The following is a 24657-nucleotide window of genomic DNA, read 5'->3' as shown; positions in this document are numbered from 1 at the left end:
AATTGAAGCAAACTGATTTGTGAAGAGCTTTCATGCTGATGCTGCCTTCTCTCCTCTATTCTTTCTCCATTTCTCAATCTCAAGTCTCCAAGTATGAACCAAGGAGTCACTTGGTTCTACATCACTTAGTCTGGAATTTTGTCATGAAAAACAAACTATAAAATTGTTCTCTGGTGCATCAAATGACAGCTAAAGTATATTACCTTGGAGATAATGGAGGACACTGCCCAAGCTCAAAATATTATTTTGTAGCACTGTACAGTTGGTGCCTTGAAAAATATTACATGGTATACTAGAGAGCCATCCTCACTTTTCACATTGTGTACAATGCATTCTTTCCCGATCCCTTCCACTAACAAGCTGGTCACTGTGTACTCACCCTTGGTGGCACTCACGATATGGCATGCTAGCTTCCTGTTCACTCAACGGTCCCCCTAGTGGCATCAAGTACATAACTCTAAGGACTGTGTACTAAACCTGACTTCAGTCAACCACGGTGACTTGAATAGGCATTTGTTGAATGTATATAAAACATACTCAAATTATTTCATTTTTGTCTGTTATTTTTACAAGCTAACCAAATTTGCAAGCAGAAAATTAAAGACTGCCAGCATATTTAAAGATTGTATAACTATATTCCTGGCATCTAATTGAAGATATTACCTGTGGGCACTTAATGCTTGGTTAATTCTGGCACTGGTACTCTTGCTTTAAGATGATGGTTTTCTTAAATAGTATTGACCAGATACCCAATAAATGAGTGTTATTTTGTAAGAAAATGTGTGTAAAAGTAACAATTAGTCAAGGAATAATTTATAACAAAAAAATAGACAAAAGAAAAATATATAGGCTTAAAAGCCACAGAGAAGAGAAGGGAGGATGTCTAGAAGATGACAATATAGCTTATTTTCTCTGAATGTACATAGAAAATTAGAAAAAGTAACTGAGAGTAAAAACAGAAGCCCATAGATGCTTACAAAACCCAAACAGACACCCAGGGTCTACCACAGATTCCTTATTACACTCGGGTGAAGACAAAGCAGTTTTTATAAGAGTCTGGGTGTGGCCATACTCTTGTAACCCCAATTGAAGTGGCTTGAGGGCAGCTTGGCCAACAGTCAACTCTCATCTCAGAAAGGAAAAAAAAATCTACAGGAGTTCTAGGTTTCCAAACCTATGCAGAAGCACAATGGCCTCAGGAAGCCCGACGAGAGCCAAGAAGTCGTCCCTACAGCACAAGCCAAGATGAAACACAGCGAAAGAACAGTTTTTCTAGTGCAGCAGCGGCTGAATGCAGGGTCCAAAGGAAGGAATGCAAACGGCAGGAGAGAAAGGGAGAGAGATGGAACGGTGGATAATGAAGATGTGGTAATATATGAGAATGAATAAGGCAGCAGACAAGAGTCGAGAAAGCCAGCCACTCAGCACAGGAGTGCTACCTGACAACAACGGAGGTGGCTCTGGGCTAGCCAAGCTACCATGAACCACACCTCCCTTTAAAATATCTAAGAAAGCAAACTCATTTTACATTTAAAAAACTTATAAGAAGCCCCCAAGACACATAGAGGACTTCTGGGTCTGTGTTCATTCAGAGACGATGCACCTAACTGTCAAGAGACTGGAGGCCCTAGGGAGTTTAGAGGTCAGGTGGGGTGGAGGGTAGGGGCATCCTCATGGAGACAGGGTGGGGGAGGAGGAGGTGTGGGATATGGAGAAGTCGGAGGGTGGGTAATAGAATATGAAATGTAAAAAAATAAATTAAATAACCAGTGGAAAAAAGACAGCATTTTCAAAAACAAAAAAACAAAACTTGTAAGAAACTTTTAGTATCAAGTAAGGTGGGAAAATATCAGTCTGATTTGTTTTCCTTAAATACTACCAGGACAACTAGTTTAGTATATTGAATTGGCTATGTGTATTTTGTCTCTTTTCTCAAAGTAATAATGAAATACCAGAAAATCAGTATTGTTTTGTTTGCGTTTTTTAAGATGTGCAAACACAGAAATTCAGATATAAAATCAGAGATGAAGGGGAGATTTCAGCTAGTTCTTAAAATCAACAAGCTGGGCAACAACCAATTTATTCGGTAAAGAGAAATTATGACCAAAAGTGTCTGTACAAGAGGATCCCAATATAAAACGAGAACTCCTCTCTCCAAAATTTATATTATATTGCTCAGGATGTGCTGACTCTAGACACAAGTCAGCAGGGGTACTCACTTAGTATATGGCGAGATTATTCGTTTAAGGATACACGTTACAATGGATAAATAGTAATGCATGAAATTCAATGAAGGAAAATATTCTTTCTCACTATAACCAAACTAAGAGAAAGACCAGGCACAAAGAGAAGATGAAAGAGTCACAATGCGTTGCCTCTGAATGTTTCCTACAACACTAATGGGACGGTGTCAGGAAATGTAAAAGTGAGCTTTAACGTGCTATGCAGACAGTACCATCAGCAAGCAGAGCAGAGGGAAACAAATACTGTTTGGAAGTGTAAAGTCGAGCGTCTTCTTCAGAACCCTTTCTAGACAATCTGTGAACGGAATGAAAGCATGGTGCCTAGAGAACACTGGCCAAAGCTATAAAAATGGGTAATGGAGGAGCCAGCTGATGTCAGAGACCAGGGCCGAGAGGCCAGCTCTGGACACATGGAGACGGCGTCCAGATATCCGTGAGAAAGAGAAAAGCCAACAGCTGACCACTCGGCGTAGGAGAAAGAAACTCTTCTTACGTAACTCAAACCTATGTAACTAAAACCAGGACAGTGAGAGGAGGCTGAGCAGGAGGCCACTGTGAGGACAAAGGCAAGCTGGGCTATACAGGCTACCCTGGGCTATACAGGCTACCCTGGGCCACATAGGCTACCCTGGGCTACACAGGCTACCCTGGGCTACACAGGCTACCCTGGGCTACACAGGCTACCCTGGGCTAGAATGCCAGACAGCTAATCAAACAACAAAAATGAAGTCAGTACTCGGCTCAGAAACTTAACAGTTGTCTCACTACACTCATGCTTCTACCACAAATGAGCAGTGCTAAAGTGACTAGACGAACTGAAACCAAAGTTACAAATCAGTCTGTGAATTGGAGAGGGAAGCCAGATGCCTGCGATCCAGCACTGGGAAGGCTTAGGCTGGACGACACGTTTCAAGTCCATCCTGGCAACATAGGAAGCCTTCACGTCAAACAACAAAGCAAACCAAGCCATACACATGGCACCACACACAGCAGCACGTCCCCAGCATGAGAGCAAAGCCTTGCTGTTGTCCAGAGAAGTGAGCTAAGTCTCCTTCACTCCAAGGTGAGGTAACAAAGTAATGAGAAAAGGCCATGAAGAAGAACCCAGCTGCAGCTAGAGAGCAGGGCCCACGGCAGAGAGCAGGGATCCACGGCAGCAGGGCCCATTGCAGAGAGCAGGGCCCACGGTAGATAGCAGGGCCCACGGCAGCAGCGCAAGTGCACAGCTGCCTTCTCAGGGGCTTTTCTTTCTTTCTATCAGACTTGTGACAGAAGACTAAACAAAGGAGTGGGCCAATGTGGAGAAGACAGAGAGCTATAGAACTGGATAGCCTTAGATACAATCTCTAATACTTTTTGTATGTGAATATGTTTATATTTTAGACTCTACATGGTCTTAGATGTTGGAATCTGGCAAAAACATGAATTTTTAATTGTACAGCTCATCTCTGAGTAAATTTCTAACTACAATTATTAATTTCATCTTCAGATTAGTTTAATGGCCAATACTAAAAATGCCCACACATAAAACCATATGAGTGAAGAAGTATCTAAGCTGCTATCAAGATAGAAAACTGGTTCATAGTAATATGAACTTTCGGGAATTTCCCAAGGTGGGCCCATATTTCAAAGACTTTAAGTAGCTGTAACTATTTAATTCTCTTTCAGTGTTGCTTGGAATTAATTAATTAGTCAAGGAACTCCATGTAGGTATAGAAAAAGCAGAATATTATCAAAGATGATCGCAAGTGTTTTAAATGTACTTTTAAGTAAGTGCCACTCCTAGTAGGACCTTGAGTCACAGTCTCAAAGCTCTTGCTGCCCATGCTCATTATGAATTACTTCCTGAAGCTCTGCTACTAAAGAAGGCCTGTGGGAATCCAGCAAAGACTCAGAACATTACTCAGAGCTTTCATGGCCCTTTCTTTACTTCTCGGCACTTCTTCTCAGGTGATTCCTAACTTTCTATCTCGAAGGTCAAATAAACTATCCACACTAGCTTCCAGAAGCCTAAAGTAAATTTCTACTTGTTACAATAAGGAACTGCATGTAGCTATCCCTTGGCATTTGTGGGGAATTGGTTCTAGGAGGCCACCACTCCTCAGGACTCCTAAGTCCCTCAAAGGCTAAGTCTCCTTCAAAGTAGTGCAGTATTTGCTTAGAAAAGGATGCTGGTGAATGCATACAACTCAAGCAGTGTCTAAATAAAATAGGTGATGCAGGGCAAATACTTAAGTAGTTATTACTGAGGGACTAATAATACGAGCATCAGCCATCTGATTCATTTATTTCCCTAATGCTTTTCTTCTCTATTGCCTCAAAAAGTTCTAATGAATGTTCTCACTTTGACTACAATTCAGCTTATCTAAGACAACACTATTTTATATCAAAGTTGAACAATAATTCTTTGATGACCAAACTAGATGCTACTCCTATTCCTGACGTCCTCAGAAGCATCTCAAGAGTCTTAACTGCCTATAACTCTCCCTCTATAGCAGTGATATTGTAAAGTTCTTTCCTTCTGTCTTCAGCTGTGCCATTAGTTTGGGGTTTTATTTTGGAGAGTCTCACTATGCAGTCTTGACTGACTGGGAGCTCAAAACGATTTCTCTGCCTCTGCTACTGGGGTGCAGAGATTAAAGATGTGTGCCACTACACCTGGCATCTGGTTTTCCTATTTCCTTTTTCCTTCCCCTGTTCTAGTTAGTCTTGGAACTAGTAATACTGTGTTCTTCTCCATGTTGCTTCTCTCAAAAGACTATGGCTTTTATGGTTTCAAATTACAATTTCAATATGAATGAACTCCATACCGCATCTGTATCTCCAGCCTAAGATTTGTGGTCCTAAAACTGATTGTGACTTTACTTCAAAGTCAAGTGATATCAACACTTTCCCTTAACAAATCTTTCTCATACCAAAAATGCCATCATCCTCAAATACTTTCCAATGTATGCCTATGGTGATGAATCTACTTTAGATGTCAAGGGCTTGCCTTGCAAGCATAAGGCGTTGAGGTTAGGGTTAAGGAAGGCTTGCTCAGTTCTTCTGTATCATTAGCCCAGAATTTACCACAGTGCGTAGCATACAGTACTGTTCCATGACATTAGTAACGATTCTGCAACCAACTAGTTTTAAAACTATTGCCATAGACACTGAAGCTTGACTATCCTCTCTCATGTCCACAATCTGTCGTCTTCATCACTGTTTACCTGTCTTTTCCTGTTAACTACGAAGGAAACCACCACCTATGCTAATGTGGACAATATTGCTATAGTACGAACGACAAAAACATGCTCTTGTCTTCTCTCCACTCAGTCATTTCTTCAGTTACTACTTTCACTAATCAAGAACAATTCTATGGTGTCAGAGAGAACTCTTGATCCCACATAGTGTCCTTGCATCCATCCCAGCCTAAGCTTGATCTGAGTGTCTCCTGTTTGAACAACCTTCATGGAAGCATAGTTCTCAGCATAAACCCGCCCCTTCTTTCTTCAGACCAGGATCCCTACGACATGCCTGTTTGTGTTTTGAGAAAAGGTCTGCTACACAAGCCTAAGCTTGCACTGAGTTTGTGAACTACAGCCTCTGCTCCATTTGGCTTTCCTCAAACTATCCAGCTTGATTTCTTTAAGGCTCAAATGACATGCTTTGCTTGTGTTATTCACTTATACTTATTAACTATTAATTCAAATTTTATGACAATCGTCTCTCTTCAATTATCTTCTTTCTCTTCCACTACACTGTGAGCATGCTAAGGGTAGAATTTCTTATAATAATTCTCTGTGGTCCTAGAAATCAGCAGAGTATTTGTTCATCATGTGTTCTGAGTATGTTACAGTTCAAAACAAATTAAATATATAAAAATCAATATTCTTTCTATAAAGTCTACATTTAAAATGTTCTATCATATCCCAGTGGTGTTTTGTATGACTAACTTAACCTTTCCTGCACCTAAACAACAGCTGTCTCATTACCATAGGGGATGCCAAGGCGCTCCTGCTCTTTTCTGTAGCCTTCTAGTGCAGCAGCCCATCTCGTCACCTGCTCCGAGGTCTCATCTGAAATGGCTGTGATATGCTTGGTGCCATCAAGAGTTATCACCTGGGCTTCTTCAACGAGATGCGCTTCTGCTTCTGCATGGTGGGCATCTGGATCAATGACCACTTCGACTGTTTCCGCAGTCTTAACAATTTCAAGAATGTTCAACTTTGGCTCGATTCCTAACAGCAGATAGAAACAAAAGTATAAACGTAAATAAAACCTGAAGTCACAAAGAAATGAAATTTATTTTTCCAAATGAGATAAAATAGTGACGTTCTTGAAATAGTGAGAACGTGAAAAGATCCTTATTGCCAATAAATACAATTCAACAAAGATAATACTGTGTCAAATCAATTTTCTGGTTTTGGTAATTATAATGTGATTTATAAAAGAATGCTTACGTATTGTTTACCTGCAGTGCTGGGGATCACATACAGGGCCTTACACACATGAAAGAATACTCCAGCACTGAGCTGTATGCTCACCCTAAGGCCCTGGGTTTAAGGAAACATGGGTGCTGATATGTTTAGAGATAGAAGAGAATCGTGTCTGCAATTTATCTTGAAATAGTTGAAAAATAAAAATGTGTATTGAAGGAAAACAGTAAAAGCAAGTATAATGAAATTAAACACCTATGTAAAGAATATGTAAAAATGCTTTAACTTAGTGTTGTGAATTTTAGCAATAACTTTACCTACAATTACCACATGGGAAAAGTGCCACTTATAATAGTGAGATAAAAAAAAGTATTGACATGAATTTAAAAACCCAGAAACCATTGAGCAGCCTCACAGTCTACGGTTTTCTAAACATTCAGATGAGCCGCTCCCCTACCCCCTGCCCATACTCACACAAATAAACTGGACTGCATACAGCCCAGGCTAGCCACAAACCCACTACAGAGCTTAGGATCGTACCACACTTTTATCCCCTGCTTTTGCCTCTCAAGTGTGAAGATTACAAACAACTGTGCTGAGCTCTGTCTGCTTTCTTTTCACTTTATTTGTGTGGGGTTCTGTGTGTGTGCACATGGGTGGATGCATGCACATGAAAATCAGCTTGATATTGGGACATCTTCCTTGTCTTTCTCACCTTGAGTTTTGAGTCAGGCGGTTTCACTGGACCTGAACCTTACCAATTCATCTGACTGGACAGTCAACAAGCCCCGAGGATTTCCTTTCTCTGCTCCCCAACACCGCGCACGGTTCTAGGTAAGCACCATTGTGTCAGCTTTTTACAGGGTGCTGGGCATCTGAGCTCAGGTCTTCAAGCTCACTCATAGACAGTTAACAGACTGAGCCACCTCCTCCTTTGCCTTCCTATCCTACAACTCTGCTGACTTTGTTACGTTCCAATCACTGACCCCAATCCTAAAGACACTCAAGCCCTGTTATTGCAAACTGTGCTTCCTGTAGACAGGAAAGAAAACTCAAGTGAGTGATTTACTACTATAAAGAGTCTGAATGGAGATGTAGCTATGCAAAACTTAAAGCTATTTCATAAATCAGAATTAATTTAGAAATTACACCCTAAGAACAATGGTATATAATTGTAGTAAGATACAGTGTTTATTAAAAATATGATAAACTGTTCAGGGCAGAAATGGTGGTGAAGATGATAAAAATAGCATGAAATTCTTGCAGAATAAAAATATGTGAAAAAAATAGCTCTTTATGGTGATTCTCCTCCTTTACTGCTGCTGTTCAGTGCCCAGCAGTCTGTGCCGTGCATGCAGCGTCCTATACTTCCAGCTTCACCCTGACAGACAGAACTACTAAGCAAAAGCATAAGTAGAAGGTCACACAGGTTATCTGGACACCCATCTTAAATACCTTCAGCAGACAAATTTTAAAAGACCAGCATAACATGAGCAAATTTTTCAATACCAGTCAATGAAAGTAACTTACCTTGGTAAGAAATTACCTGTACACTAAGCTGTACAGTCCCATCTGTTTTCACTCCTTGATCAAATAAGCTTCGGTCTGGATCCAGCTTAACATAGGTAAGTAAAATTATTTTAGCTCAGTCATTAAATAAATTACTGTCTATGGTTTTGTATAAATCATTGTACCATTTCAGGGCATACTAATTAAATCATAAGAATGCATTTAATTATCAAAGTTGTCATACACTTGTATGCTAAAACTAAAAATAGTTTCTCCATTGAGAGCGCAATGGAAGACAGCAAAACCCTAGCAAATCATTTCTTCTCGGTTCCTATACTGAGGACTACAGCCAGGGCCACGCATGTCCCAGGCACACCTTCTATAGCCATTCCCTGCCACTGAAAGACTATTTGAGGTGGCAGCTTTCTATGGGAGCAATGCAATCTCTGCTGGGACCTTAAACAACACAATTAGGCATTTCTTCATTCTATAAATGCATGTAAAATACAAGATCATGCATAATGTTTATAATGATAAGAAAGGATGTTAATTAGTGGCTGACAATTTATCTAAGTTTGCTAACATACCCATGTCATATCTCCCTTGTAACTAATATCACTTATTAAAACTTAAGATTAACTCTAAAGACTGTTCACAAAGGTAATACAACTAAAGGCTGTATGGTCTGACTCCCGGATCTACTGTAGTCAGATCCATAGCCCTGCAACTCTAATCCCCTTCTCGTGAATGCATTTTTCTACCTTGGCTTACTAATGGAACAGAAGTAACTGTGACTTCTGACACCCAATCACTAGCTTGGAATAGGCTTTTACATTTGCAGCCTATGTCTAGATATGTCTGCATATATACTGTTGAACATGCAAGTCTCCTATCACTCTCATTACTAAGCATTTAGCCACAGTATAATCACAATTTCGATTACTTACAATGTCTTATACATAAAATCTACAGTGTTAAGTGGACTTCATATTTAATTTGAGCAGGAACAAAACAAATTATGTAACACCTTGTATTGACTAAATGTGGCAGTTTTTACTAGTTAATGTAAATCTTTTTTTTTTTTTTTTTTGGTTTTTCGACACAGGGTTTCTCTGTATAGCCCTGGCTGTCCTGGAACTCACTTTGTAGACCAGGCTAGCCTCCAGAACTCAGAAATCCACCCGCCTCTGCCGCTGCCTCCCAAGTGCTGGGATTAAAGGCGTGTGCCACCACAGCCCGGCTGTAAATCTTTTCCTATCACTTAAAAATTCTCTTTAACCTCAAGATTTTCCCGAGTCTAGAAGCTATAATGTAGTGATACTAGCATAATCCACTAGAAGCTATCTTAAAAAGCTCTCAGTACACTATGACAAGGACAAGGCTTCAGCATATAATTTATTCTTCAAAGAAGTACAACTCAGTGATTGTTGGAGGAGCTTTCAAGCTGGCATTTATCTGACGATACAAAGGTATCCCTAGAAGCGGCAGGCACTGTGATGTCAAATGCATACTTGCACCAACATGAGTAACAAGCTGGCATGCTTTGCTCAGCGGAGCAGAGGTGCCAGAAGGGATATGAAGTGCCCACAGACCTAATGACAGCTCTCAAGTTAACAATGCATACTTCCATGCATTGAGAAACTATGAGAGAAAGTACCTTGTAGGCCTTCTTTCATTATGGCTAAACCAGGTATTCAGAGCAGAATATCACTAAAACAATGGTACATTTTAAAGATTGATACAATTAAGTGGGATTATTTGGAAGTGTTCTGTAAGAACTTAACCCTATATGTTCTGTCTTCTAGATACAGTTCACTTTTAGTGACCACTTTCAATTCTCAATTCATGTAGTAAATATTATGGTTTTAAAAGATCTGTCTTAACTGTCTGGAAAAACATGAATAAGGATCTTTATAAATAGTGCCCACACAGGAGACAGATGAGAATTAAGTAGGAACAATATCTTGATGTTGAACTCTTGGTCATTTTCCACTTCTAATAAGATACTAAGTACCAACTGCTTTGAAAAGACCATGCTATCTTTCACTACAAAGAAGAAAACTTAACATGTTGTTTTAGGTACATACAATCATAGTCCTTAATTTTTTGAGAGCAATAGCCAATCACAATTAACATTTACTAAATATATATACTGAAAGAAAAAGATTCAAATATGGTAAATGGCAACTAATGCATAAATTCCATTACCATATTTTAATTAGAATCTTGTGAAAAGTAACTGAAGAGGATCTGCATTTTTAAAATAACAGGTCAAAGCTTTCTAATATATTGGAAAAATGGTATCAAAAGACAGGCAGGAAGATTACAGACAGTAAAGAATAAAGCAAAGCAAAAATTTCAAACACTGACAAAATACATTCATATTGTTAATGTGAGAAAAGTATATAGACGATAGTATTTGTGAGTTTAAGAAGTTATAGAAAACTACTTAAGCAGTCTTACTACCTAGTAGTAGTATCTCCTGGGGAAATGTAGAACTGGTTCACTGTGAGGATGCTTTAAACGTATCATACTACTATAGTGGGAAATCCTAATGCACTTAATGCCAGCGAACAGTAACTCGGAGTTAAATGTTACGCCCAGTAAACTCTAAAGCAAACACACACAGTTTAGTCAAGGGACCTCACTCACTCTAAAGGTTAGGAAGCTCCCATACAGCAAAGTTCAGTCAGGCAGCACACACTTCTGAGTCTCAAGGGTCAATGTGCTTCCTACCACTCCATCTTTAATTTCATTTCCATTTTAATTTCATTCAGTACTCATGAATGTAAAAAGGAATGTGTGGTTTATTATTCATTCATTCCAATTTTATTACTCAACCTTTTAAATTTTAGATACAAGAAATTTGTTGAAAGAATTTTCATTTCTAAGTGCTCAAATTTTATAACATAGATCAAGTCTATTTATAGCTACCTGTAAGAGATCAGCCTTACCTGAATATCTTGCAGGCAAATTTCATGAGCATCCAAAGAACACTGCAGTCTTGGTTCTAGTAGTTTCTTTAAATTGCCTATTGGTTCATTGATGTCTATGGCCTGGCTGACACATTCAGCTGGGGTATAGGTTTGTTCCACAATGCTAAATGTTAACGGAGATAAATGTTAGTAATTACATTCTACCCTAACACTTTGCTCAAAATAAAATCAACAGCAAAAGCACACATGATTTTTGAGACTCTTTTCTTTCCTACTACAGTCTGAACTCATTTCTTCTTTGATGCTGTGTTAGACTCAACTAGTGGTCTCAATATGAACCCTAAATCTCACATAGCTAATTTGAAACTTAAAGCACTCTTGAAAACACGCTTATCTACAAAGTGAGTTTCAGGACAACCAGAGCTACACAGAGAAACCCTGTCTCGAAAAACAAAAAAAAAAAACAAAAAAAAAAAAAAAAAAAGAAAGAAAGAAGAAAACACGCTTATTTATGCATACAAATGCATGCACTAGCACATAAATAAATACTGGAGACACACTATTTAAGGGGAAATGTCTGCCTTTATATCATAGCCCAAGTTAGTTTCAAGAATTGAAGGCCCAGAAGCATGGCTATATATTGCGACCTTAGAAGTCTGCACACTTTGTTGGGATGGTGGCACTCATAGCACTGGGGAAGCAGACACAGGGGGATGAGGAGGGCAAGATCATCTGCCATCCTCAGGTCCATGGAGAATCATAAACCAGCATGGCTACATGAGCCCATATCAAAATCAACACCAAGCCAAACCAAACCAGAATTTTATATATATCATTTCTACTAATCAATTAATAAGATGTAATAATATAAGTTGAATACTTCTAATTTTATTTAAATACTAACCAATTATAATTAGCCTTGCTTGGTATTATTCTTAGAAAATTATATTGTCTCTGAAAACTTACTTAGAGCTCTTGTAACTGTTATTTCAGAATTCAAATAGGTTTGAAGCTTGATAAGTAATTGTACATATTTCTTTGTAAATGCTTACAGGAGGAGGGCAAGGAAGAGACTGAAACAGTAGTATTTAAGGAATTCAGTTTCACAGCATATTTATTTTAAATATGACTTAAGCCTCTCTAAAGTCATCAAAAACATGTACTAGAAGTCTGTGTGCCATGGGGCTCAGAGCAGAGCCTTAGGGACAGGAGCCGGTTTCAGGCGGCTCACTCCTACCTGAGGGCCACCTACATGAAGCTTCTGCCCTGCTGGCCCCTGAACTCACCTGCATATAGTCACATCCACATACATAATTAAAAGTAAAACTAAATCTCCTAGTAAAATCAAACATGAGTGCGCATCTAGGGAAACAGCTGAGTAGCAGAGCCCTTGCTGTCCATGTTGAGGCCCAGAGTTCGGATGCTCAGAGCTCAAGGAAAGCCAGGTATGGTAGCGCACATCTCACCACTGTTCCTTCAGTGAGATGGGAGACAAGACAGGAAACTCCCCAGAAGCTCACAGGCAGCTGGATGGGCCTATGCAGCAGCAAACACAGGAGGATCCTGTCTAAATGGGATGGATGATGAGGACCAATGCCTGAGGCTGACCTCTGAATGTGTGTTCTGGCATGCAGGTGCACACATTTAACACATACATACAAGTATATAAATGCATAAGTGTGCATAAAGATAAATGTCATTTTATATTTACATATTTTCCAAGTATAATGATATACTTATGAAATTTAGTGAACATACACACACCACATATACATCACATTTTTTTCTTAAAACATTTAAAGTTTATAAATCAAATCCACTAATGATAATATTGCTTTAGAATAATAGTATACTTGGTTAATGTAAAAAAATTTTTTTTGACTAAGTGAGGACTACTGGCATATTTTTGGCTATAAGCACAGCAGCCTATCCTTTCTAGTCATCCTCTACAGTTATCCATAAGTAACTATTGTTAAGTAAGTTCAGGTTGAATTAAATGGTCTTTGTCATAAAAGTCACCAGCACTTAAATGGGAGAAAAAAAAAAGAGTATCCTTAGATGGGGTGGGTGCAGACTACTGTAACCATGTGACATGGATCAACTAACCTCACTGCTGCCTGTATTTCAGAAATGCCTTCCTCTCTGAGCTACGAAGTCAGATGGGGACTACAAAAACCAAACTACAAAACGTTATTCCTCTAAACTGTGAGGTCAGGTTAAAAACAAGCACACTGGCCTACTCCTTGACTATAACTTGGCATACTGATAATATTAAAATTGATCAATTCAGAAATATCAACCTTTCTTCTGTGCACTCTGCTTTCTCAGTCCCATCGATCTCAATTTCTATCAGTTCTTCTGCTTCTCTCTTAGTCATGGTTGAAGAATTTCACAAGTTCAGTCCTGGAAGAGTTAAATGTTAAGAGATTTTCTTTTTTAAACTTCATGTATACAAACAAAAATGATATGCAAGAGACCAAGACTGAATTAAATCAGAGGGAGAGAGGTACTCTCTATATGTAAAAGCTCACATACAGCATTTATAAGCCAGTTTGTTTAGAGTGGCATCTGTTAGCCTGATATGGTGACTCCATTACTCTATGTATTGGAACTTGTTGGTATTTAATCACACCGTGAGTCTTTTACTTGGGGGGAGGGCCTGTATCTAGTTGTAGTGTGGCTCAGCCCTTAGCTTTAATTCCTTTAGCAGGAATATAGACAAGCCCTTAGGACACACCTTTAATCCAAACAATGAAGGTAAAGTTGTTAGTTCGTAGAGGGAAGGACCCATGTTTGTAAGTGATGTCTAATACGGTGGCAGACAATGTAATGAATTAGAAAGATTTGACAGAATACGTGCCCAACGCTCATGAAAAGAGCAGTGCACGAAGTAAAAAGAAGAGAGGATACAGCTTTACAAAGACAGCTATAGCCAGGTTGAAGAGATAACAAGATAGACAGACATAGGTAAAGACAGAACAGGCTGGAGAGTAAGAAGCCAGAAGACCAGAACAGATTGCTAGAGCTACTCTGAGGCAAAGCAGGAACTCAGAAGAGGCTGAGAGAGAAGCCACACTGGATCAGTTATCGTGGTGAGGAGTTTGAGCCAGAACAGCTGAGTGAACCAGCCAGCCAGAGCTCAGAGAGAGCTAGAAAGGATGAGTTTATTCAGCAGTAAGTCTCAGAGGCTGAAAACATTCTAGGCCTAGATAAGACTGTTCGGATGCTAGAATCCTCCAAGGCTAGGCCTAGGTTAGCAGGCAGAGGCAGTAAGCCTCCGAGACAACAATTACCTCAGGAGAATTACATGTTGGCCTAGTCTAAATCAGTAAGTTAATTCAAGTCACTACAAAAACAAATAAAAGATACATCAACTGTATTAAAGCAGTTTGGATTCAAACCTGAAGCTGAGCATGGAGATCGATTACAACAACTGCTTAGCTAGAAATCTGATTTGATTACATAATGATTAAAATTCAAGTTACAGAACAGAAAAGGTATCTACAATGCCTTAAAGTGACAAGGGACTAATAAGTGGAATAGATCAAATCTTCAATTAACTGATAGAAAAAAAAAGGGTTAAGACAAACTATCAACACTGGCAAAGCACAGCACAGAAAAAGGAAACTCCAACCAAAGTAAATTAAAGACTCCAGGGTATGAAGAAAAGCATCAACGGACATCATTCCAAAATGAAGTGTAAATGTAACTCTCCACACGGCATTGCATTGCCTAGGAAATATGGTCGACATTTGGGAAGGGATAGCATGTACATCTGTGTCTCATGAGGAAAGGACAGAAACCCAATCTGATTAGAAGTTAAACACTGCCGCGGCACTGTTAATGATGCTCTGCCATGCCTGCAGACGGGAGCCTAGCATAGCTGTCTCCTCAGAGGCTTCATCCCAGCCGCTGATGGAAACAGATGCAGAGACGCACAGCCAAACATCAGCGGAGCTCAGGGAGTCTCATGGACGAGTTGGGAATGGGAATGAGGGAGTTGGAGGGGTTAAGGAAGACTAACCTGGACCCATGGAGGATGAACCACCCACCAAAGCACAGGCAGGGGCTGGACCTAAAGGGGGGCTTCCCCTTCGAAGGAGTAATGGGGTGAGGAGAGGGCAGGGAGGGAGACGATTGGGATATAAAGTGAATGAATTCATTACTTTTTTAAAAAGTTAAAAACTGAGCCAGAAGGCAGTGGTCCAAGCCTTTAATCCCACCACTTGGGAAGCAGTGGCAAGTGCATCAGAGTTCAAGGCCAGCCAAACACAGGAAAACCCTGTCTGAAATCCCCTCACTCCCCCAAAAATCCTCCTTCTGGGGAAAGGCATATGAGTTCTCAAAACTATCATTACTTTTTTCGGTCCTGTAGGTTTGTTGTACAGTTGCCAGAGACTCAGGTTAATCCAGTACTTGGCTCCCCTGGGCTCCTCAAACTTACTACCTCACTCAGTACTTACTTAGCTGACTCAGTCACGACTATGTATCCCCAAGTTACGCTTCTGTACTTGTAGTAAAGATAAAATGGACTTAAATCCAGTTGGCATCCAGGTAGTAATACAAATACAAAAGAAATGCTAACAAAGTGGCCAGTGTCTAGTGGCATGGGGTACCTAAGAATGTGACAATCAATGGGGGATCTGTATAAATGTTTTACTCTTGCCAGCGGTCAGATGTGTCATTAGCTCAATCTACCGGTTTTTAAAAAATTGAGGTGGAGAGGCCAGGAAAGGGGACAACATTTGAAATTTAAATAAATAAAATAACCAATTAAAAATGCACTTATTTTGCTAGGCATGGTAGTGCACACCTTTAATGCCGGCGCTCTGAAAATAGAGGCAGATAGACCTCTAAACTCTAGGCCGGTCTAATCTACAAAGCAAGTTCAAGATCAGCCAGGCTAGAATGTGACACCCAACACAAACTTACACGTACACACAGACAACACTTATAAGATGCGCATGCGCACTTGTGGAGGTCAGAGAGCAGACAGTTCTCTCCTCCTTCCATCTGGATTCCAGAGGCTGAACAGTCAGGCTCGGCAGCAAGTGCCTTTACCTGTCGAACCATCTCACAGGCCTACCTAAGGATTTAGTTTCAAATGACTGTTTATCACCGTGAAACGATGCGCTGGCACCGTTCTCTATGCTGTGGACCCTAGGGGTGGAATCCCCTAAACTCCATCGTTGTGTTCACTGCACTACACCAACCCCCAAAAAAGGGGGGCGGGTGGGGGGAAGTTGGCAAGGTACAGTAACTTTCACTGACATCTTCGGGAAAGACGCAGAAAGTCATCCTATGCATCAGAACGATTGCACCGATGCGACTCTAGGACAGTTCCAGAAGGGCAATCCGTACTGCTAGTGCGGGGATGGCTGACTCGGGTGACAGACAGGTCTGGCATCTTCCCAAGAGACCCGGGAGCACCCGGGGCTGTTTGCCTGGACCGCGCCCGAGCGACGGGCGACTCCGCCGCGTCCCGCAGCGCGGCCCCGGCCACGCCGCTCCCCGCGCCCCTCCCCTCGGCTCCCCGCACAGCCTCTCCCGCCCCTCCCCACCCGGCTCCCTCAAGTCTCCACGAACGGAAATGGGAGTCGCAGCGCCGGGGACCCAGCGGAAACAAAACACAGAGGCGGCCGCGGGGGGGGACAAGCCCCGGAACCAGGCCGCCCGCGCGGGCCCGCGCTCCCCGCCAGCCCGCGTCCGCAACTCACCAGCTCCGGAATCCGTCCCGTGGCCCTAGCCCGCGCTTCCACAGCCGGCTGGGAACGGCGGCGGCGCGGGCTCCAGGTACAGCGCCTCTCCAGGCGAGCCGCGCGGCTCCCGCGAGTAGCAGGGTGAGGTCCCGGGGCCCTTCCCGTGGAATCGGCGCTAAGGAACCCCAGCCCCTCTCCCGCCTCCCAGGCACCCCTGGGCCTGGAACTACAACTCCCAGCAGGCTGCGCGGCCCGAAACGCCCGCGACGACGGGGCTCACGAGGCACAAACGCCCCCCAGCCGCTTTGGTTTTTTTTTTTTTTTCTTTTACGCGCTCCTTTTACCCCCACATTACAGCCACCTCCCCAACCCCAAGGATCGGGACGCTGACTCCGAAGGGAGCTTGAACTAGGGGACAGGCCAGAAAACGCATGCGTACAGTGCAGTGTCTCCAAGAGGGAAAAGGGGGTGAAGTTAAAGTGTAGAAAAGATGGCGGAGTCTTAGCTGAGGGACCCGGAAGCACTTACCCTCCACTTCCTCCTCCTGTTTGGCTTCTGTCTCACCTAGAGGCGTCCGGTCGCAGACTCCCTTCGAGGCGCTTCCTGTCCGGTGAGCGTCGAACGACTGAAGCCGCGGCCCATAGTGCCTTGCGATGGCGGGTAGGCGTGTGTAGGCGGAGCCAGGGCCGGAAGTAGAACGGTGGCGGCGGCGGTGACTCTGGAAGCTCGGGACTCAGTGCAAGGTGACTGGGAGGGTAACTGGGCTAGCTCGGCCTCCTGGGACTGAGCTTCTGGGTTTCTTCACGAGGAGAGAGGGCTGCCCGTTACCTTTGCCCTGGGAGTAGAGCGCAGCCCTGTGTCCTTGGCACCGTCCTGGCCTGGCTGGGGGTCACAGGTGACCTCGGCCCTGCTGGGTATTCAAATTTGCCTTACGCCCACTAAATAAGACCTTGAATGCTCTCCTGGGAGCAGAGCGGGCCGACACGAAAAGCAGAAAAGACAGGGTGGTGAGCCTGCAGCCAGCCTGGGGCAACCCAAGGTCACGGCACGCCCAGGCTTGTGAATAATGCAGGCGGCGATCGAGCCTCCTAAGACAGGAAAGGGCGATGGTGATATCCTAAAAGTTTATATCCAATCTAGAAGTCATGCTTTGTCGATTGACTTTATGATTAGATACTCACAGGCAGCAAAGGGACTACTAGCCTTCGGCTAGGCTGGTCAGTCAACCGCTATAAATAGGAGAGCCATGCGCCTTCCCAAGACTACACCTCTGGGTTTGAACTTTGATTCCTCCCCCTCCCCCCATGCTTTCCCCAATATTGTTAATATCAGACCTCTGACAAGCAGCAAACTAGTACAGGATATTAATTCAGTACAGAATTTGTCCCAGATGGTGTTCGACACTTAGGATGACATTTGTCTTCTGTGTGATCATGAACAGATCGCATTCTCTATTTAATCTGACAAAGTGAAAGGCAGTGAAGGAGAAGCAACAAGTAGTTTTGGTAATCGAGAATGTGGTCTCTGTTAGAACGTGCACATGTATGTTTGGGGTTCAGAGAGTACGCTAAATTAGAAGTGGGAATTGGAAAGCATTGTTTGGATGGTGCATTATTGAAAGTGAAAATGTATTTTCCCTGTCTTGTAGAAGAAATGACCGTCTTTGCAGTTAGATTGGGAGCACGTTGATGGTAGAATGTTAGGTAAACAACCTTTAGACATATTTTTTTTTTAAATCATCTATAAGCAAGACTGAAAGAAACACCTTCCCCTAACACTTCAGAGAGTATTTCCTAAGTGGACAATATGGAAGTATTTTATAGTATTTTTAAGGCTAAAGAATTATTGATACCTTACTGATTATGTCTTAAGAGTGTTCTTAGATTTCCAGGATGAATTGAGTGTGGTTTCCTTATTATAAAGTCTTGTCTACTTGCCTGTAGCTCTTTCGCCTGTATAATTCTCTGGTAGAGTATGAATGACATTGATTTCCTCAAATGTTTTATTTTTATCGGGATCGGTGAATGAAAACTCAGTGCTTATTTGATTTTTTTTTTCAGCAGTACTAAATGTTATACCAGGTTTGTTGAAATTGGTGATATTGATACTTTAGATAACTCTTCGAAATGAGAATAGGGAAGATTGCTATCTTTCATATTACAGGGAGTATAGCAGTGTGCCCAAACTTTACCCACTATAGGCCACCTTCATTCAACTTATTCAGGACAGCCAAAATTATCTTCAGACAGGAATTGTGCCCTTGTGGCAAAAATTACACACTCTCTCCCTTCACATATGTTTAATAGCCATTATGCCAGTCAGCTGGCATGTAGTTAACGATTCTTGAACTATTAGTGGTACCACTCAAACCCCTCTGTGCATTTCTGTCAGTCCACCCTTCCATCTGTCCATCCATCCATCTATGTATCTATGTGTGCATATATATGTGGACACTTCTGCCCGTGTTTCTCCAATGGCCAGGGTCAGCCTCCGCTGTTTATCTTCAGATTGTGCACATTGCTTTTGAGACAGGGTCAGTCAGTATCCAAGATCTTGCCAAAAAGACTAGGTTGCCAAGTGAGCTCCAGAAGATTGGCCTTTGCGTGCCTCCCCAGTGCCAGCCTCATAAGCTTGATGCCAGTCCTGGCTTTAAAATCAAAACGGAACAAAACAACACTACCCCTCCACCACCATTTTTGTAATTGGTGATACTACTAAATTCAAGACAAATTACTCTGTCAAATTAACATAAAGATTTTTAAATTCTTGTCCGTACTTTCTCTAAATAGGAAGTAGTGGCCTTGTGCTCACTACCACGGTTCTCTCTCATCTAGTAGAAGTAAGGCGTCGGCAGCAGATAACTAGTTGGTGGAAGCATGGGAAGCATTTTGGCCGGATTTCCTCAGGGGTTGTGTGGCCTTTATCACGCCATCCTGAGAAGCTTGGAGTGTAAGACCCCGTGAGCACTGTAGCACAGCGGATATTATAGGAGTGTGGCCGGAGAGGGTCGTCTTTATTTTACTGTCTCATGAAATGTTCCGAAGCTGTTCATTGCGCTGTGGCTCTCCTGTTGATAGCTCACTAGCGTTTGGGGCACCCTTCATTTTATAAGCTAAGTCTAGATGGGAAGACATTTTTTCATCTAAGTTTCAGCCTCTCTATCTCTTCCTTTTGGACCTCTTGCTTGGATATATTTTTTTTTTGTAATTTGGAATACATTTGATTTTGATCTTTAAATTCCTATTTTACTCAGCTCTCAAAAAGAATTATCCCCTCCTTTAGTGCATCTATCAGTGCTTTGAGCTAGAAAATTATTTGGTTTAGCTTCAAGGGTCTGAAGAGTAGAGAGGCTTTAAGCTCGATGTTTAAACGATTGACCTAGATCCTCAGTAAACTCAGATGAGCTTGTATCATCTAATCTTTCTGTTACTGCAGGGCTCACTTGGCCTTGTAGTTGTTTTTCTTTGCTGTTTCTTTTGGAAGTTGATTGGTTCCAGTGTGAAGGGGCTGGAATCCTGCGTTGTTAGCAGGCAAGCTGTTTTCCTTCCTATGAGTCTGTGAAGTGGAAACTTCCAGCCTCTCACTCCTGGCTAAGAAAACTGTCTTGACTCTCGTTGTCCCTTCAAGAGGTCATGGAAGCTGGCACAGTAGAGGCAGTTTGTCTTTTCCTGCTGGTGAGAAGCACTGTTCTTAAACAGCCTCACCTCACTGTTTCCTCAGGCCCGAGACTAAGATCATGGGAGAAAAGAAAGGCACTACCCCAAATCAGGTGTTTTCTCTTTCTGTTTAACTCTAACAGAACTCTCAGCTATTCCTAGGTCCCAGGGCCTCTTGGTAAGAAGGAAAGGCCTTATAATGGAAGGGTAACATGACTGGTCAGACATAGCTTGCGTTCCAATGCAATTTAGTGCTGTAACCTGATTCATAGAATTGAGTTCTCAGCACATGATGGATTTCAGGTGTTGTATGAAAAGCACATTAACTTCTAATGCTTCTCTAGTTCAGAGACTCAGCCATGATTCTGCAGAGGATCTTCAGGCTCTCCTCTGTCCTTCGGTCAGCAGTCTCTGTGCATCTCAAGAGGAACATTGGTGTTACAGCTGTGGCCTTTAATAAGGAACTTGATCCTGTACAGAAACTCTTCGTGGACAAGATAAGAGAGTACAAATCAAAGCGACAGTAAGTGGGTAGATGACGAAGCCCATTTTGAATATAAATGTTCAGAGCATGTAAACTTCAAGATGTAAGTCCTAACTGTGTCTTCTTTGTAAGGGCTCCAGGAGGCATTTCCAGTAAGTCTGTTGTCATTTGAAGTATAGGCACAATTATGTCATTACAATGAAATAAGTCACAGAAGTACGCAGGATCTTGAAATCATTTAATAACTATTTAAGAAAATTAAGTATCTTAGACACTAATTACTTTAAGAATGATTGGGCAGCCGGGCGTGGTTGCGCACGCCTTTAATCCCAGCATTTGGGAGGCAGAGGCAGGCGGATTTCTGAGTTCGAGGCCAGCCTGGTCTACAAAGTGAGTTCCAGGACAGCCAGGGCTACACAGAGAAACCCTGTCTCGGGAAAAAAAAGAAAAAAAAGAATGATTGGGCAAGGCATACAATCAGGATTTCACCTGGTTTTCAGCCCTTCTGGGATGTGATTTGAAGCATGTGTATAACAGCATTTTTCTCTTTAAGTCTGTTTCCATGGTGATCTATCAAAAGACTCAAAGTAGCATGAAGTAAAACTTGGGAAAACAGAGGCACAAACTACATATTTGAGATGAATGTCCAGTATAGCTATCATTTCATTTAACCCCGAAATCTTAGGAAAATAATACACAGCAGTTTATAATTCTTTTGTTTGGTCATCTGTCATTTACAGAGAAGGTTTACTGATACGGGCCATATTGTTCAGATTCTTAAAAGTCTGATAGAAGTAGAAAGCTTATAAACAAGTAAATATAAGGGAATTTGTGAGGTGCAGGGTGAGTGTTTGGAGGGTTGGAAGGAATAAACATTCCTAACTGGAGACAGTGTGAAAGGTGTTTCGGGAAGATCATATTAGGGCTTTGAAGGCAGTGCTTGGCTCACTCTGCCCTTTTGAGTGTCTCTTGGGCAGCTATAAATTATCTCCCCAGTGTTAAAGGAAGGAAAGAAGTTTACTAATGATTTTGCTTGTTTTCAATAACCTTTGGAAGACACCCCTAGGAGACTCTACCAGGTTAAAAATAGTTGTTTTAAAGACCGGACAGGTAAATGGGAGTAGAGGGCTATCTGTATCTTTTAGGGTAGAAAAATGATGTCACGTAAGGTATCAAAGCTAGAAAGCACAAAATTTGTTTGGAGATTACACACTTTTGATCCCTGAGGTATAGGATACAGGAGGAGTCTGCTCAGTCTGAAGTATTAACTCTGTAGATGATGACATTGAGTTAAAATGTTAAGCTGGTGCTGGGCGTGGTGGTGACTCACGCCTTTAATCCCAGCACTCGGGAGGCAGAGGCAGGTGGATTTCTGAATTCGAGGCCAGCCTGGTCTACAGAGTGAGTTCCAGGACAGCCAGGGCTACACAGAGAAACCCTGTCTACAAAAAACAAAAAACAAAAAAGAGCAACAAGAAAAATGTTATGCTGGTGTTTTATGTCGGCCTGACACCTGAGGTCAGGTTTGAGTCATCAGAGAGGAGGTAGCCTCAGCTGAGAAAATGTGTCCATAAGCAAAGACCATAGGCAAGCTTGTGGGGCATTTTCTAGATCGGTGATTGATGTAGAAGGGCCCAGACCACTGGGGGAACAGCCCTGGACTGAAAGTCATGCAGTCTATGAGAAAGCAGTCTGAGGCAGCCTTGTTTAATAAGACAGTAACGGCGCCCTTCCACGTCCTCTTCCTCAGCTCCTGCCTCCAGGTTCCCAGCTGCCTGAGTTCCTGGTCTCACTTTCTCTGATGATGAACAATATATGGAAGCTTAAAGCAAAATCAACCCTTTCCTTCCCACATTGCTGTGCTGATGGTGTTTCATCATAACAGTAGTAACCCTAACTGAGACAAATGGCAGAGGGTTGAAGTGTCAGTGCCAGATAAAGGCAGCTAACCAGGCAGTCATTAAAAGTCTTGAGGAGCCGGGCGTGGTGGCGCACGCCTTTAATCCCAGCACTCGGGAGGCAGAGGCAGGCGGATTTCTGAGTTCGAGGCCAGCCTGGTCTACAAAGTGAGTGCCAGGACAGCCAGGGCTACACAGAGAAACCCTGTCTCGAAAAACCAAAAAAAAAAAAAAAAAAAAAAAAAAAAAAAAAAAAAGTCTTGAGGACCTGGATGACAGTTCAGTTGGTAAAGTGCTTGCTACATAATAAAGAGAGACCAGCTCCTGGATCCCCAGTACCAGTGTAAAAGCCAGATGCAGTAGCCACAGCAGCATTTGCCTAATCTGACCATTATCCATCCTTGAGGTCTTTCTGGCCAGCCAGGCCAGCCAGTTCATGGGCTCAAGTTCAGTAGGAAGCAATGTCTCTGAAAGTGAGGTGGAGAGATAGGAAAAGATAAAGTCAGTGGATATCCTCGTGGACCTCTGGTGTTCACACATGTATACAATACACAGCTTCAGAAACCATGTATTCGTAATAATTAACTCTTGTTACCTCATATTTAATGTGTATGTTTGGCCCCTGTGTGTGTGTGCATGTCAGCACACCACATGTATGCCTAGTAGCTCTGAAGGTCAGGACAGTGTTGTGTTCATGGAGAGTTGTGAGCACACTATGTGGGTAATGGGAGCAGAGCCCGAGTCCTGTGCAAGTGCACTGAGTGTTCCGAGTCAGTGAGCTGTCTCTGTCTCCAGCCCCTTCCTTTCCTTTCCTTTCCAAATCTGGACTGCATCGTTTTCCATATACTGCAACTCAGATCCTGAGAAAAATCTGCTTAGTAAGTGTCTTTGATGCTAACAAACCATGAGGGTTAGAGACTTGTTTGAAGTACCTCCTCTCTGAAACCTTGTTCTAAAATAATTTGAATTGTGATGCAGAGAGAATAGTCATTTTTCTAACCTTTTCTTTTTCCCTACCTGTGTACCTTATTAAGACTTGATGATAAAGAGTAGTTTTAGGGTTTTTTGGTTAGTTGGTTTCATTTTAACTTGTGCATAAATTAGTTTTCTTTGTTCAATTATACACCAGGGCATCTGGAGGACCTGTTGATGTTGGCCCAGAGTATCAGCAAGATCTGGACAGAGAGCTTTATAAGCTTAAACAAATGTATGGTAAAGGAGAGATGGATACGTTTCCTACCTTCAAATTTGATGGTAAGTTTTGTCACAAACAAAATTTGGGGATTATTGTAGGTGGAGAATATGTCCGTTTTTCTCTAGAGCTAGGACTATGCTCCTGTTAATGGCATGCTGTCACTCATCCTAGAGAGGTTTTGGGGTGTTTGGAAGTTAATGACAATTGCATGAGAGGTTCCTATAGCAGGGAGAGAGAGCACTTGGATCAATGTTCGTGAATTATGAGACCTCTCTCACTCGATTGGTCTAATTATGCAGCGCGTGTATGTAACAGATTAATAGGGAGCCCCAATCACAGAAGGTGTTGAAAGTTTATCACCTCTTGTGTTTCTCTGCACATGTTTAAAAACAGATTTTTTTTTTAAATCTTAAAACTGACAAATTTCAGCATGATGCCTAATCTTGTTATTGCAGTATGACTAAGCCTGAAATGTTTCCCTCTTTTTAGATCCCAAATTTGAAGTCATCGACAAACCCCAGTCCTGAGGAACATATAAAATCCATGTGATAATTTGTCATGAATTAGTTGTACAACTAATCAAAAAATTCGAATAAACATTCATTTCACAGTTATCAAA

General features: G+C 41.9%; 2 protein-coding genes across 4 annotated transcripts in view; one reads left to right on the top strand and one right to left on the bottom strand.

Annotated features, from left to right (window-relative positions):
• Gabpa (GA binding protein transcription factor subunit alpha) overlaps positions 1 to 17423 on the bottom strand; it is a 26973-nt gene extending 9550 nt beyond the window's left edge. Inside the window, exons 1-5 of one of the 3 annotated variants that reach the window (XM_021184525.2) lie at positions 17334 to 17423; positions 13407 to 13509; positions 11125 to 11269; positions 8192 to 8276; positions 6218 to 6463 (exon numbers count right to left, since the gene is read on the bottom strand). In XM_021184525.2, the coding sequence (XP_021040184.2) occupies positions 6218 to 6463; positions 8192 to 8276; positions 11125 to 11269; positions 13407 to 13483 (553 nt within the window). In that variant the 5' untranslated portion in view covers positions 13484 to 13509; positions 17334 to 17423. Of the gene's footprint in view, positions 1 to 6217; positions 6464 to 8191; positions 8277 to 11124; positions 11270 to 13406; positions 13510 to 16377; positions 16587 to 16823; positions 17029 to 17333 lie in introns of those variants that run through there. The other 2 variants (XM_021184524.3, XM_085832376.1) reach the window with 2 other exon arrangements.
• Positions 17375 to 24657, top strand: Atp5pf (ATP synthase peripheral stalk subunit F6). The gene is made up of 4 exons (XM_021184527.2): positions 17375 to 17548; positions 20806 to 20984; positions 23973 to 24097; positions 24528 to 24657. The coding sequence occupies exons 2-4, from the start codon at positions 20821 to 20823 to the stop codon at positions 24563 to 24565; spliced, it is 327 nt and encodes a 108-aa protein (XP_021040186.1). The 5' UTR covers positions 17375 to 17548; positions 20806 to 20820; the 3' UTR covers positions 24566 to 24657.

This window comes from Mus caroli, unplaced genomic scaffold (genome assembly GCF_978045245.1).
Source record: "Mus caroli unplaced genomic scaffold, Mus_caroli_1 scaffold_17, whole genome shotgun sequence".
Classification (NCBI taxonomy): domain Eukaryota; kingdom Metazoa; phylum Chordata; class Mammalia; order Rodentia; family Muridae; genus Mus; species Mus caroli.
This window is presented reverse-complemented; position numbering and strand designations above follow the sequence as displayed.